Source organism: Taurulus bubalis (genome assembly GCF_910589615.1).
Source record: "Taurulus bubalis genome assembly, chromosome: 12".
NCBI lineage: Eukaryota > Metazoa > Chordata > Actinopteri > Perciformes > Cottidae > Taurulus > Taurulus bubalis.
In genome coordinates, this window is record NC_136600.1 from 5,644,734 (window position 1) to 5,660,938 (window position 16,205).

General features: G+C 41.4%; 2 protein-coding genes across 3 annotated transcripts in view; one reads left to right on the top strand and one right to left on the bottom strand.

Annotated features, from left to right (window-relative positions):
- Window positions 1-941: 941 nt before the first annotated feature.
- On the top strand, window positions 942-9,127 carry sqlea (squalene epoxidase a; the record flags this gene model as incomplete). Its single annotated transcript, XM_079227784.1, has 11 exons — window positions 942-1,220; window positions 1,584-1,830; window positions 3,177-3,354; window positions 3,883-3,979; window positions 4,082-4,195; window positions 4,627-4,798; window positions 5,263-5,358; window positions 6,606-6,748; window positions 6,975-7,071; window positions 7,201-7,288; window positions 8,041-9,127. The coding sequence occupies 11 exons, from the start codon at window positions 942-944 to the stop codon at window positions 8,231-8,233; spliced, it is 1,704 nt and encodes a 567-aa protein (XP_079083910.1). The 3' UTR covers window positions 8,234-9,127.
- Window positions 9,128-12,488: 3,361 nt separating this feature from the next.
- Window positions 12,489-16,205, bottom strand: part of oxr1a (oxidation resistance 1a) — a 78,033-nt gene continuing 74,316 nt past the window's right edge. For both annotated transcript variants that reach the window (XM_079227696.1, XM_079227695.1), the window contains exons 12-15: window positions 16,023-16,175; window positions 15,778-15,873; window positions 14,124-14,197; window positions 12,489-13,882 (exon numbers count right to left, since the gene is read on the bottom strand). In XM_079227696.1, the coding sequence (XP_079083822.1) occupies window positions 13,747-13,882; window positions 14,124-14,197; window positions 15,778-15,873; window positions 16,023-16,175 (459 nt within the window). In that variant the 3' untranslated portion in view covers window positions 12,489-13,746. The remainder of the gene's footprint in view (window positions 13,883-14,123; window positions 14,198-15,777; window positions 15,874-16,022; window positions 16,176-16,205) is intronic.

The window sequence follows — 16,205 nt, forward strand, 5'->3', positions numbered from 1 at the left end:
TAATATCCTTATAGGCTACATTTTGGCAGAGCCTTTCCAAACAAAAGTATTTACCAATAAGCATTGATAAGAGCTCTCACTCAGCACCTTTTCATTGAAATCATTGACATCTTCAGTGACGCCGTCGACGTGACGGAGAACCATAAACTAGGCTTGAGTGACCAGCCAGAAATTACGCGTGGACAGACGTGGCACTTTGGCCATTTTCCTCTTTTACAAAAAATAGTTTTTTTTTTATTGCACACAACACTGCACACAAATGAGGATGAAATGTCAATTTTTGTGAGCTATCTCGGCTACATATTACCAAATTGTTGTCCCTCGCTACTCACAACGACAGCGTACTAGCTGTAGATGGAGCACTAAAGCAGCTATGGTATTTAACAGGCCCAGGTTTGCAGCCCAGAGTGGTTTATCTTGTCAAATATAAACGATCTTTGCAGCCCCCTCTCATTCAGCGCCTGTGAAATAGATGCAACGCGCACCTTTCCACTGACATCACATCATACTACCGTCCTGCCAGCAGACTGTCCAATCAGCGGCCGAGGGGAGGTCCAGAGCCGGCGCCACTGTCCAATCAGCGGATAGCGTGAGCTCTGCTCACCGGAACGTCACCTCTGATTGGAGGGCTGAACCGTGGAGGAGGCGAGACGTGAAACCACCGAATCCCAAGTAGTGCGCGTTTCTCATTATCATAAAATATTCAGCAGCATCCCTCCGACTGTCTGTGAGCAAGTTCCCATGAGTTACAAGGGATAGGTAACCTTTTTGTTTTGGGTTGCCTGACTTCCTTTTTTTGGAGCACCTGAGAAACACCATGAAGAGGAATTATTAACTGCGTGGTAATTTTCTGTCAACGTAAAAACAAAAACGGGTTATCAGCACTAGTGCTTTTATTATCTAATTTTTTTGTATTTCTTTTTTTTTTTAAATCCAAAAAGATGTGGACCTTCCTGGGAATAGCAAGCTTCACATACCTTTACAAAAAATCCAACACAGTCTTGACTTACGCTCACAAAGAGCTTGTAATGGCTGCAGCTTTATGTCTGACAGTCGGCCTGCTGCTATCACATGTCAGGTATTTTCATGTGCAGAAGCTCATAGTCTCTCAGGTATTGCATTTGCCCCTGAGCCTCTTGTCCTTTGTACCTGTCATCAACTATGTAATCCCCCAAACCTCAGCACAGAGGAGCCAGGAGCCGGAGAGCAGCTGTAAAAAGGTAAGACAACTCGTTTGGCTACATGTTTGCCTCATAATGTGAACAAAGGAAGACGAAGACCAATACATAAGAGAGACTACGTATTCCTGTTTCCCCCATTTAACTGAAGTAATTCATATCAAATGTAGGATCTTAATCCCTGGATTGAATTCATGACTTTTTTATTCTCAATTTGTATTCTAGCACTTCTGAAGTAAAGTGCTTTAACGTTTTATATATATTTTATATCCAAAGACTACAACTGAAATCAGAGAGACGTAGGTTATTGGATGAAGTATAACACATTTACATTAGTATATACAGTTCAGTTTGGACTTCATACCCTGTGTGTGTAACCAGACTCTCCCCTCCGTTTGTTTCCAGAGCCGGAGAACAAGGAAGAGAGTAGATGCAGAGCTCTCCGCCTCAGCCGGTGGCTCCTCGGTGGCCCCGGAGCCAGATGTGGTGATCGTTGGGGCGGGGGTCCTGGGCTCTGCCTTGGCGGCCGTCCTCGCCCAGGACGGGAGGAAGGTGACGGTGGTGGAGCGGGACCTGAAAGAGCCGGACAGGATAGTGGGGGAGCTGCTGCAGCCGGGAGGATTCAGGGCGCTCAAGGAGCTCGGACTGGAAGGTCAGTGATGGAAGATATATATATATATATATATATATATATATATATATATATATATATATATATATATATATATATATATATATATATATATATTTTTTTTTTTTTAATTTATATATATATATATATATATATTTATAAGGGGAACATATTTTCCCAAACAACTTCTTACGATGAGCAATGAACACACACACTATGTAGGAGCGGTCGGTACATTAACACGCATTCTCTCGTAGTGTCACTTCAAAACTTTCTTTTATTCCATACCAGCAACAGAAAAATAAATGAAACTCATCTTAAACAGAAAACCCACTTTGTCTCAAAATGCGTTGAATGCGGTTGAAAATATTTTGCCCTTCCGCTCTCTAGCAAAACACACCTGGCTGTACTCAGGTGACGTACATATAGTGGGAACGCCCCCTGACCTCGTCATCATAATCAAATTAAACAAATAAGTAAAACACAAACCAGTGTAATGGCTTCTACACACTACAACTACATGAACACACAAGTTTATCTTTTGCTTTCTGTATTTTGGGGGGCTCAGTTCGACAAGGTGATGTCACATATTATCGCGCACCAATCAGAGTGAGCAACGTTTGAATCAGAATCTGGTGCCGGTTGTTTGATTATGTCGACAGATCTGCGCGCAGTCCTGATGGAGCAGATCAGACGAGTGTGAAACTCTAAAAGGAAATAATTATTTCTGATCTTGCTGGTTATTTAGTCCTAAATATGAAATGTTTGATTCAATATGATTTGAAGTTTCTAATTCAGTGGTTTCTTCCCTATAACTCTACTTATTTATACATACACTTGCCGTTTGGACTACATCGCTGTAAATTGTATATATAAGTGGTTTGATGATATGTGCCTAAAACAATTTTTACGATCAGCAGAATCTCTACGCAATCCTTCTTCATGAGGAATTCCTTGAATCTTTCCCTAAATGCTCATAGGGACTACATCGTACTCTATAATTATTTATTTTTTTAAACTCCTGCAATACAACATTAATATTCCTTTTATATATTTAGTTATTTTCTGTAATATTTATGCAGTTTCCCCTTTTCAAACTGTCCATTCTTGCAGGTAAAATGTAAAAAGTAAAGTTTCTAAAGGTAGCAAATATGTGAAAATGTGTATTAAACAAAGTAAAATACATCTAGAATAATTCTATTTGATGGAATGGTACCAGATAAGTGTTTGGTGATAAGTGTGATGACTTTGTGTTGTGAAAGTAACCTCTCTGTGTGTGTGTGTGTGTGTGTGTGTGTGTGTGTGTGTGTGTGTGTGTGTGTGTGTGTGTGTGTGTGTGTGTGTGTGTGTGTGTGTGTTGCCCTCAGGTTCAGTGGAGGGTCTGGATGCCCATCTGGTGAGCGGCTATGTGATCCACGACATGGAGAGCAGCACAGAGGTGGAGATCCCTTATCCGCAGGGGGAGGACAGACCCGAGTGTGGACGCGCTTTCCATCACGGTCGATTCATCATGGGCCTGAGGAGAACCGCCCTGGCTCAGCCAAAGTGAGTATAGTCTCTCTCTCACACTCACACTCACACACACACACACACACACACACACACACACACACACACACACACACACACACACACACACACACACACGACGAGTCCATATGCCAACTAGCTAATTGGATGGCATTGTTTTTGACAGCACTGAGGGTTGAAGGGAACAGGGGTATAATTAAAAATCTGTTGTTCACATGTTGCTAATTTATTCTGCACTGTTAAGCCAAAATCCTGTAGAACTTTCATGTTCTACAGGACATTAATGAAATTATAAATGTATTATATTTTATGTTCATGTAGAGGACTATTTACACAATTATCAGGACTCTTAACACTACGTTTTAAGATGAGAGACTGAGTTTACTGAAATGGTCTAAAACGCTCTCGCTTTACAATAAAACTCAATAAAACCATATTTCGAATAGGCATTCATCTTGTTCCAGTAGCTTTCTCCTGTCATGTTGCCCAGGCTACTCGAGCTTGTGGAGGCGACGTCCCTAACTGCGTAATTGCGCCCCTTAGTGTCACATTCGTAGAAGGCACCGTGACCAGTCTGCAGGAAGAGGACGGCTGTGTAACCGGAGTGCAGTACAAGGATAAAGAAACTGGAGACATCAAGGTGAGAAGACAGAGCTCTGCTGCGCGTGTAGAACCGTGTGTTCCTCCTCCTCACCTCATGAAAAGAAACCGCGTACGATGACTGTGAACCTGTGTCCTGTAGGAAATCCATGCACCGCTGACTGTTGTGGCTGACGGCTGTTTCTCTAAATTCAGAAAGAGTCTGGTTTCTGGGAAAGCTCACACCTCCTCTCACTTTGTTGGATGCCTCATGAAGGTAAATATCACCCCACTGCAATGTCTGAATTGGAATGCCTTTAAATAGTCAAATAGTCTGGTCCCAGCTTCTCAAATGTGAATCATCATTCCATTGTTTTACCATATTGAGATATTTTATATACACAATTAATTATCAATTCATTTAGAGAATAATGAGCAGATAAATCAGTAATGAGAATAATCCCGAGTTGCAACCTTTAACTATTCAATTATTTGATACTTTTGACGATAAATACCTACTAGCATTGGAACGTTACACGCCATTTAAAATGGAATATGTGATTGACTCACTACTGTGTGTAAACCAAACAAACGAACCTTCGGTTGAAAAATGCTGCCTCAAGTGAAATAAAAAGTCTCAAAGTATTGATTCAAACAAAAGGTTTGCAATCCAGTGGATCACAGCGGCTCACTGTGCTCATCCCACAGGACTGTCCCCAGTTTAAAGCCAACCATGCCGAGCTGGTGCTGGCCAACCCGAGCCCGGTGCTCATCTACCAGATCTCCTCCTCAGACACCAGAGTGCTTGTGGACATCAGGGGGGAGATGCCTCGCAACCTCTCAGAGTACATGGCGGAGAAGATTTACCCTCAGCTGCCAGGTAAAAGACACATGAGATACATTTAGAAAATGTCTCTGAGGTTTTATTTTAACTTACGTTGTTATTTTGAATGAAATATGTTCTTTGACCTTCATAAATGATGAAAGCTTCTAATACTGCCAGTGATGCCAGACGTCCTGGTAGGTGGGAACATATCCAGACTGCTGCCTGTGCCGATGTGTGTGCGGCCAAAGGGGCTACAGATTTGACATTCACGGCGTGCTCTGCTATTCAGCTGAAATATCAAAGCCGCTATATCAAAGCATCAGCTCTGGTGACCTTGACAGAGGTCCTGCTGAAATGGTGAAGTCAGTCACACTGATGCATTAATAAACGTACATTCAGACACCAAAAGAAAAGGCTTTTTCATTGTGCATGTGCCCAGCGTGCACCTTTGAGTTTTCATGCACAGGGCAATCTGAGTGATCTACAGCCTGCTCTCTCTCTTCCCCCGTTTCCCTCAGAGCATTTAAAGGAGCCCTTCATGGGGGCGCTACAGAACGATCGACTCAGGTCCATGCCCGCCAGCTTCCTGCCTCCCTCCCCGGTCAACAAGTCAGGTACGAAAGTGCTGTTACAAACGGCCAGGGGGAATCTAGTGAACGATTTCAGCGTGTTAATAGTACGATGCATGTCTTCCAAAGCAGTGCACCACTTTGGTCATTACTGTATGATGAAACAAATTAAAGTTCTTTCCTGGTTATCACTATTTTGCAATTAGTCCGCGTTTAATAAAATGCTGTAAAAGCATTCTTTATTTATTTCTCCAAAAGTAAGTAGTGCTATGTTTTATGGATCCATTAAAAAAATACATGTTTTTTGTTTTACCTGATAAAGCAATACATAGATTTAACAGAATAGTCCTTTTGCTAAATAGTCTTATTAGCTTTCTTGCTGATGGGAAGTACAATTCACCTATCTGTGCTGTAAATATGAAGCTATGGCTAGCAGCTGTTTAGCTTAGCTTTGCATAAAGAATAGAAACAGCTATCCTGTCTCTGACCAAAGGTATTCTATTTGTTTGACAATGACAATGACTTTTGTTTTTAGGATTAAACAACTAAATACCTTCGGACAGCATTTGTTATGCTAAGCTAAGCTAAACGACGGTTGGCTATAACTAAAGTAACTAACTAAAGTAGGCTACAATGTGTTAATTAGTGAACTTTAGATGTGAGGGTAGAGGCAGGCTATGCTATGCTAAATTAAGCTATGCTATGAAGACGGCAGTTAGCTTAGCATAGCACACAGACTGGAAACCGCTAAGTTGGCTCTGTCCAAAGGCAACACATGCAGCCTACCAGAACTTTTGAAGCTTGTCATCACTGGGAGTGGAAAACCCAAGTGACTGTGCCCATCCAAGAAATAGTCTACGTCTACGACATAACCCTCTTATGCCGTCATAGAAGGTATAATGTGGCAGATTTTGTTACCCTCGACTAGCCGCCGACAGTAGCTTCAAATGCAGCGCCGATGAGAGTGGCATCGACCTTCTGATTTAACTCCTAGAAAGTGAATAAGCGTGTACTCTCCAAAATGCCGAACTGCTCCTTTATTACACTGATTGTATGTGGGACTAGGGGTGTTGGACTGAAGCTGTAACACTAGTGAGCTTTGTGGGCATTATGAGCAATGACACTCTTAAACACACAGAAATAAAAGCACAGAGAAACACTACAAGCCATCCTAGATGTCATCTTGCTCATTGAGTTTGGCACTGATTGGAGGACTTTTATTACTACTCAGGGGGGGACTTGACCACAACTGGTGTATTTTGTATGAGAGACAAACATCAGTGTGTTTGCAGGCGTGCTTCTCCTGGGTGATGCTTACAACATGAGGCATCCTTTGACGGGTGGAGGGATGAGTGTTGCTCTCAATGACGTTCGCATCTGGAGGAGTCTGCTCGAAAACATCCCGGATCTATACGACGACAGGGCTATGCTGCAGGTGAACGATCGACTAGACTTAACCTTTTTCACTCCAACAACTCACCGTTTCCCTATAATCCTCATGAATGTATTACATATGACAACAATAAGGCCTGTGTACGTGTATAACAGCAAGTATAAGCTATATTTGGAGCCTCACCACATCCCATTTGCCTTGTCCTGTTATTCCCTCTGCTGTAGGTGAGCAACTGCAATATTACACAGATTTGTTTTCTTCTCAACAGGCAAAGAAAAAATTCCACTGGGAACGCAAGTCATCACATTCTTTCGTGGTGAATGTGTTGGCTCAAGCCCTGTATGAGCTGTTTGCAGCCACAGACAGTAAGTATCTGCCTGTGGATTAGAAATGGTTATTATTTTGTCATTACAAAAGTCCAAATCTGCTATTATTTTAAACAGCACTTCATGGTCATTTTGAGTCTCATCATGTGCCTGTTTTGTGTTGACCAGACTCTCTTCATGAGCTGAGAAAAGCCTGCTTCCAGTACTTCCAGCTTGGTGGAGAGTGCATCGCTGGGCCTATTGGACTCCTCTCAGTGTAAGCATACATTACCTTCCACAATAACAGGATAGACAGAATTTTCCAACATGGCATGATGGAATCCAGTCTTAAGGTTAAGGGAATAGTTTGTCATTTTGGGAAAAAAAGCTTTTTGCTCTGCTTACTTTGAGTGTGAGATGAGAAGATTGATACCACACTCGTGTCTCTGCACCCTTAACGTAAAACTAAAGCACACTGGCTTACTTTAACATTCAAAATGGATACCTGATGAGCTTGGCTGTTTCTTTTTCAATGGCAACCTAGAGCCTTGATGTCAATCATCAAGGCTCCAAGAATGGTAAATGGACCTGTACTTGTATAGCGCTTTTCTAGCCTTCCGACCACTCAAATCGCTTTTAACACTACACGACATCATTCATCCATTCATAATAATACTTTAATTTTATGTAGCGCTTTACTAAGCACTCAAAGACGCTTCACACACTGATGGGAGGAGCCACCTGCCCACCAGGACTAACTAACATTCACACACCGTAGGCACAGCTGTGGGAGCAATTTTGGGGTTAAGTGTCTTGCCCAAGGACACGTCGACATGGGCTAGCGGAGCCGAGCATCAGTGAGCAGTAAGTGCTGCCTTTTGGTGCTAAGCTAGTCGGTTGCTGGCAGCCTACATATTCCTCGTACAGACATGAGTGGTATCGATCTTGTATTTCCCAAAATGTAAAGATTATTCCTTTTAAATATAAGAACGAATGCAAATGACTTAATGACATTGTGATCTTTACCAGGTTGACCCCCAAACCCATGACCCTTATTGGGCACTTCTTCGCCGTGGCAATGTACGCGATTTACGTCAACTTCAAGTCAGAGTCTTGGTGCACCAAACCTCGGGCTTTGTTCAAGAGTGGAGCCATCCTGTACCGAGCCTGCACAGTCATGTTTCCACTCATCTACTCTGAGCTCAAGTACCTGGTGTACTGAAGCGTATCTACACCTGCACACAGAAGGACCAAACTCAGCGTTCGTTTTAGTGGATTTTCCACAATGTGCCAATACCTTCCTGAAGACGGCATAGTCTTAATGTCCTACTTAATGTCTTCTTTCAATTGGGACATATTATTCAATAATGCCTTGATGTAGCCCTGTTTTTCATGGACATTTAATATTGTGGAATTACTCCTGCTCAACAGAACTGCTGTGTGGAACATGGCAATTTAATAATAATGATTTTGCAATAGAGCCACTGCTGTATATTTTCCTGCTGAGCTACTTTTTGCTGTATTTAATACGGGAATCCTCATGTAATGATGGTATTACAAGAATTAATAATTTTTTTATCTAAAAGCACTGATGATGGGATGTTATAAAACAGAAAGCCTTCTGAAATATTCTCTTACGTCATACAAAAATCCAGGATATTTTCAGCCTTGTGTTGAGGAAAATATCTGCTTCACTTTATTTGTTTAAATCACACACATTCTTACAGTAACTAAAGTCACTTCTTGCCTTCCTGATACCGTCCCTATATATATATATATATATATATATATATATGTTTTGGTTTCTACACTGCTGACAGTGCAGCTGACAAGAAAATGAAATATTCATCCCAGAACTCCAGAATGATCCCTGCACTATTTCAGTCCTGCTGGATATCATTACAGAGCTGGCGCAGCATGCCTGGGGGAAGTTTGGGTTTGACAGGGACCTGAGATGGAAGGAACGACGCTCATATCAGGACTAAGTCAGCCGATGATGCTCAGGCGGTGTTTGTCCCGAGCTGAAACAGACGAGGAAGTGCCGACATGTAATTCACCACTGTTGCGTTTACATGAGCCTGCATTTGGCTCGATGGGCCGTTAAATATATCATACATGACAGACAAGAAGTGTCTCCTACTTTTCCTGTTTTATTACAGTAGTTGTTGCTGATAAAATATCTGACAATAGACTATTATATACCAGTTATTAGTACCGTGGACTACTGTAAGTGTTCACAAAAGTGACCGTTAGATGGCGCTCACTCACAGATGGAGGATTTCTGTTTGAATGGAGGCTCTGCCTTGGATTGCGTTCCTCTGCTGTGCTTTAGCATTGGAATGCATGTAACGGTCGGCCACGGATCAGAGCATGGTGAAAATATATATATATATATATATATATATATATATATATATATATATATATATATAAAAATCAAGGCCTTAAAAGTACTTGTTTTACCATCTGGTGGTAAAATGACAATCCCCCCCCCAAAAAAAAAAAAATACTAGACATCAAGACTTAGATTGCTATTATTGTCATTTCAATTCACCTTTTATACAGGGTGTATAAAGAACGTGTGTTCTTCAACATTAGTTAAAGAACACACGTTCTCAACTAATGTATTAAAAGAACAAAGACCCACGTTGAGTGGTACTGTACATTTCTATTTGGAAAAATCAAGCTTCTTTCAAGGTCACGTAAGTAACATATGATCTTCCTCAGATACACAAAACATACAAAGACTCTCAGTGACCAAACTGGCCATGTTTATGTTGTTTGACTGTCTGTGGTGTCCTGGTTTTAAGAATTGGCAAAAGAGATACAGACCATAGTTTATTTCTCAGATTCCTGCATCTAAACATCAGACAGTGTTCAGTTATAAAGTAGCTGAGCTCCATTCTAATGCCGGAGACAAAATCATTTTCTAAACCTACTGTGTTGCAGGATGTGTGGAACCTGGAGTTTGCCACTGGAATAAATAAAGGCTATTTCAGTGAGCGATTAGTCAACCTCTTAGCATTCCTGTAAAATTTGACGAAAAACGTCTATCCAGGTATACCCAAAGTAAATTGCAAGCTTTACTTGAACTATTCGGAGTAAATGCATGGTCTTGGTCTCTTTTGAAAGGTAACACTCTGAAGCTGTTTCCCCTCAATAGTCATAATCACTTTAAGTGCTGCTGACACTGAGTTATATGAGTTTGAACACACTAAAGTATAAGGTTTTTATTTCCGCCTGAACATTTCTTTGCAAATAGATGCCTGTAGATGACTATAAATGGGACTTATGGACTGGAAAACACAATGGAACCATAGCCTGAAGCCTTTTCTAGTCTAAGTAAAAAACAGATAACAATATCACAGAAAATTAATATTTTACACGTTTTTCGAATGAAATGTTTTTCCATTTTGAGACTGAAAATATTCACGATATATATACTATATACCTATTAAAAAGGCTTATAGTCTTGCAAATTTATAGAGGTACTATTCATATTTACTACCAGTATTGCTGAGACAGAAAATGAAGTATAAATGCATTTTCGGTCTAATTTAATGCCAAACTGAGGCTCTGTGAGCAGCTGTATGTTCTGGTGAAGTTGAAGGCTGTTGGAATCAGCTCCACTGCCACTTCCTGGTATTCGTTTTTTAGGCAATTTCATTGGCTGTCATCCGAGCTGTATGAGGTGACAGGCTTGAGCCACGTAAGAAAATAGAGGCTGAGCCTGAACTTCAACGTAGCTTCTGGTTGGGTAATGTAGCCTGTCAGTCAGGACATGAAGCTCTTATTGGTTCAAGTGGGGATCCAATACAAAGCTTAGAGCTTTGACGGTCATTTTGGTGCCGAGTGTGTAGCTGTGCTCTCATGCAAACTTGCTTTTTTCTAAAAACAAAACGTTATTCTTTCATATCTTCCAGCTGATATGAAATGATGCAACACCAGTCCATGGATATTTATGGATGTAATCACGTGTTTTGGACTAAATCTTTTATGGGATTTTTTTTATTGGACCTTTACGATGTAACAACGGCGTTGTTGTTGGAATGTTATGGATCAATATGAGGCGTCATCGGTGAGTTGCTGGCTTTTGCTATCGTTTGTTTGTTTGTTGTCTGACAAAAGTCTTGTTTGTAGCTGCTGTGGTGGTCTGATCTTGAAACGGCTTGCACAGCTGGAATCACAAGAATCGTAGGTTTCCAGAAACATATGGCACTCGTACCGAACTATAAATAAGAGGCACAGTGTACAATGGAATGTACAGTAAAGGACGCCCGTGGGATGGCAGAACGTTAACAGGTTTTAATAAATGGATCCATTTCAAAATGCTAATACAAATAAATTAGGCAAATTTGCCTTTAAATTGTGCAGTATAAATGTAAAAAACAAGATTTATTTGCCTTTGTGGGACACAGGACAGCATATAAATGTTGGGTATGATACACAGCAAAGCTCCCTTGGGCAGACTTGAAGCCGTGGCGTGTTTATATGGCATGTGCTGCAACCACTCGGCTACAGAGGCGCTTAAAATGAACTTTTTGCTTGAGCATTTGCTTATTTGTCTGCTTATCACATTATATCCCACGATCCAGTCATTACCTGCTTAAACATTTAGAGTTCACAGTCGTGTGTTATTGTTGCTTTAACTTGAAGAGAGCGGCCAGTTAAATATTTCAAAGATGTATAAGCAGCGGGTCACTTAAGAATGAAACTAAATCGATTGGCCAGGTAACCAGTTTAGTGATTCATTAGAAAATATATTGATCTTTTCCATTTGCATTACTTTGATGTTTTATTTGAATTGTTTCAATTCAGCGCTACTAAACATAAACCATATATTTAAAAATAAATAACATTACTAATTCAGTCGGATTCCAGGTTACAACAATTAATTCACCTTTATTGTTATTTATACATCACTGATACATTGTATTCTGGTGAAATAATTGAACGATTTATCCATATTATTCTTTGTGACGCTCCACAAGGACACAAATACTGGTGTGGAAGACCAGAAAGGGGGGAAGAAAGCTTGGGGAGCGTTAAGTACTGCGCACGCATCCATCACCCATCACCCGAATACCTACCTGGACCTGTGGAGACTCACCTGACAGCCGCACGAGGAGAGAAAGCGTGCCCTGCTGCCATGTTGGACCACATTCCACCCCCCTTTCCTACCAGAGTAATCCTACTTTTTAGACACACAGAGCGTTAGGGCTGAGCCTTATTGATATTGGTAGCAGCAAGCTTTCTACTAACAGTTAACATCTTAATGATCTAAACAAAAAAGTACTGTACAGCTACTGCTAAGAGAATATAATAACCTGGCCTTGACGCTTTCACACCAGATTAAAGTGCTAGAAGCAACCCACCAATCCACACTTTATAATTATATATATATATATATATATATATATATATATATATATATATATATATATATATATATATATATATATAGAACAAATCTACTATTTGAACATTAATTTACAGGGTAATATACATTATATTGTAACAGCTGAAATATCAGCACAAATAGATCACTGTCACACTTAATAGCAAAATATATATGATTATGTATATCAATATATATATATATAATCATATATACCAATATATAATTGTCATATATGCATGTAAAACAGTTAACAACGTCTCGGTCTTTTCGATTGATACCCAGAAAAGCAATAGTGTATCAAGACGTAAACGCTTTACAAGTTTCTCTCTTGAAAGAGCGACAGGCGGCGGCAAAAGTGCCGCGGCCCGCACGGGTAGTTGAGGTCACAGGACAGTTATTTGCATATTCCACAAATCTATTGCAACACGTTACTGTCTACAAACAGTACAGCCAGCGTCCTGCGAGAGGAGCCGGTGTTAGCTGGACTCACATGTACACCCACTGAACAGAACGTTACGACGATGGGTGATCTGATTATAGCTATGTGCTTTCAGATGGTGTGCTATGACTGTGAACAACAGGAGGACTACAATACACAATACTCTATAGTTGAGCCTCAGAAGACAACCAAATATTCTCTCCTCTCTGAGTCAAGTGTCCTCTAATCCTACTGCTGATGGGTTTCGTATATCGGTGTTTCACCATAAATCACAACGTAAATGTGACACTCAACCATCACCGTCGAGAGTAATGGAATGTGTTCGGCTTTTGTCTCGTTTCTTTCCCTCTAATTGATCTCTCCCCGCTGAGGCTGACGGCACAGTGAGTAACAACCTACTGAATGAACAAAGTTCTAGGGTGGGTCTGAGAAAGGTGCTGGGGACTCCTTGAGGCTCTGTGAAGTTCAGATGCACTATCCGGGCCAGTGGGGCAGCGGTCCCAAATTCCAGCCGCCGTCATCTTCACCTCCTCTCAGGTAAGAGGAGTCCCTTCCTCGTCATGGCCTGATGGCCCATTCCCCCTAATTTCCTCCTCATCCCACCATCCGTAACCATCATTACCGCTGCTTTACACACTCCTCCCCCTGCCCTGCAAAGACGCTGCACAAGGCTGTAACAAGATACACACAAAGGTAATTTTTCACAAAGAAAAAAAGCTCCGTAATAACTGCAGTAGTAACGCACAACAAGCATCCGATAGCTGGCTTCCGGCCCGGGGCGCCCTGGTGATGTGCAGTTAGGTTTGGGGCGTTGCCAATGTTCTAAAGGAGGAGGACCCCTCGGTTTGCCCTTTGCAGGACTTGTTTTTTTCTCTCCCTGTGGTGCACTGTTCGGTTACTCAAACGCCCAGATCTCTATGTCCTGAACATAGAAATCCTCCTTTTTTGAGAGCATGGGGTTCCCAAATGTTTTACAGGAGTGACTCCTGCCGTGGTAGAGGTCTCCATCCAGCCACAGGCCAAACTCGCCGCTGAAGGAAATGAGAACAAAATAAGCAGGGGGGCCAAAAACGCTTTCTCCAGATCTTCTGTGTTGCATCTTTCTTCAGAACTAAACCGTCTTGGGCAATTAACACAACTTATCTGCCTCTTCAAAAATAATTATTCAATTTAGCTGCTCTACTTTCAACTATATTGCATCATTAGATCAATTTAAAACATATGCTGCTAGAACCGATTTCTGACTGCATCAAAAAGGCAGCTTGGGCTCACCTTCCTCCACCAAACGCTAAGGAGTCCATATCGCCCTTCATGAAGAACATGTTGTCCCCTGTCCATTTGTACACCTGTCGAAGACACAACATAGCAAACATAAGAAGACATGTTAAATACCGACATTGTATGTCCAGAAGTTTTCAACCCTGTTTGGAACAGAACATATGCAGGTGTGTGACTTTGGTGATTCAAAGGGTTAGTTCAGATTCATCAAAGTCACACAACAACACAAACAAACCCACCGAGTAGTAGACCAGGAACTCCAGTGTTACGCGAGGTAAAAGGATTGTTTGTATGAATGGAGTCAGGTGGTTTTGAAGAGAGCATAGATGGATACAATGACTTCAGTTCCCGGTCTTAAAGCGGCGAAAATAGCCAACATAATATAGTGTGCACTCTTTTTCAAATTACAAGTTCTTGTTTGTAGAAAAATGAAGACAATCCCGGTGAAAAGTGGCGCAGTTAATGTGTTGCTTTCAGCCAATTCATCTCACTAACCCTGGCTTGAGTCCACTAAGTGTAAATGTATAAAGCATATGCAAGTCACAGAACACTAAATGCCCATGTATAAAGATATGTAGACATATTAATCACAGCCCTTAGAGGACCAGAGTGTCGCATGCATCGAGAACAGCATGGGAGTGACAAGCGAACAAACAGAGCGCACGTTACACGATGGGTCACACGAGACTATACACAGTATTCATTTGTCCCCATTTGTCATGGTACAGCCACAGATTTAAATGTATTTCATTGGGATTGTATGTAATGGACAAACACAATATAGTCCATCATTTGGAAGTGGGGGGAAATATTACATTGATTTCAAAATGATTTACAAATAAAAATCTGAAAAGTTTTATTCTACTGTGACACCCCTAACAAATTAGGTGTGACCAATTGCCTTCACAAGTCACATTTGCAAGTCACATAATTAGTAAATAGGGTTGTTTGCAATTTAATCTCAGTATAAAAACACCTGTTCTGTGAAGGCCTCAGAGTTTGTTCGAGAGCATTACTGAACAAACAACTTCATGAAGACCAAGGAGCTCACCAAACAGGTCAGGGATAAAGTTGCGGAGAAGTAAGAAGCAGGGTTTAGATGATAAACATCCCAAGCTTTGAACATCTCACGAAGCACCATAAAATCCATGATCAGAAAATGGAAATAATATGGCACTAGCGCAAACCTACCAAGACAAGACCATCCACCCAAACTGACAAGCCGGACAAGGAGAACATTAATCACCAAGATGACCAAGATGTCCATGGTAACTCTGGAGGAGCTGCAAAGATCCACAGCTGAGGCGGGAAAATCTGTCCACAGGACAACTATTAGTCGTGTTCTCCAATAATCTGGCCTTTATGGAAGAGTGGCAAGAAGAAAGCCGTTGTTGAAAGTGAACCATAAGAAATTTGCCACAAGCCATGTGGGAGACACAGCAACAATGTGGAAGTAGGTACTCTGGTCAGATAAGACCAACATTTAACTTTTTGGCCTCAATGCACCAAGACAGCGCTGCAATGACAACGCAATGCATTCCAATGCATTTTGGACGTTGATTACAATGACAACGGTCGAAGCTATTTGGGTTTGCCTTTTTGGCAAATTTACATTCAAAATAAAACCAACATCCACAAGCTTATGTACCTCGAACTCTGGGTTGAAGGAAAAGAGGAAGGTCTCTCCTGTGCCATAGAAGCCATCGCTGACTTTAAAGGGCTCGGACGCCAACGCACCAAACACCTGCAGAAAGAGAACGCAAGTACAACTGACCACTGGACAATTAGGACACAACTCTGACATTGGAGAATTTCTAGCAAGTGATTCACGCTTTAAGTCAGTTCCAATATATTACAGTGCACTACTTACATGCTGTTGAATTCACAGCTTACCTGGCCATCGCTATCCTTAATAACCATGAGCACTGGGGTGTCCTGGCCCTGCATGGCTCTGTACAGACTCTTAATGCTCATGCCATGCTTTGATGTGCCAAAAGCCAGCGTCCATGGGTACCCGATGGTCCGCGGTGGAAGATTCCTGGCAAGCTGGGGGGGAAGAATGGGGAAAAAAAGAAG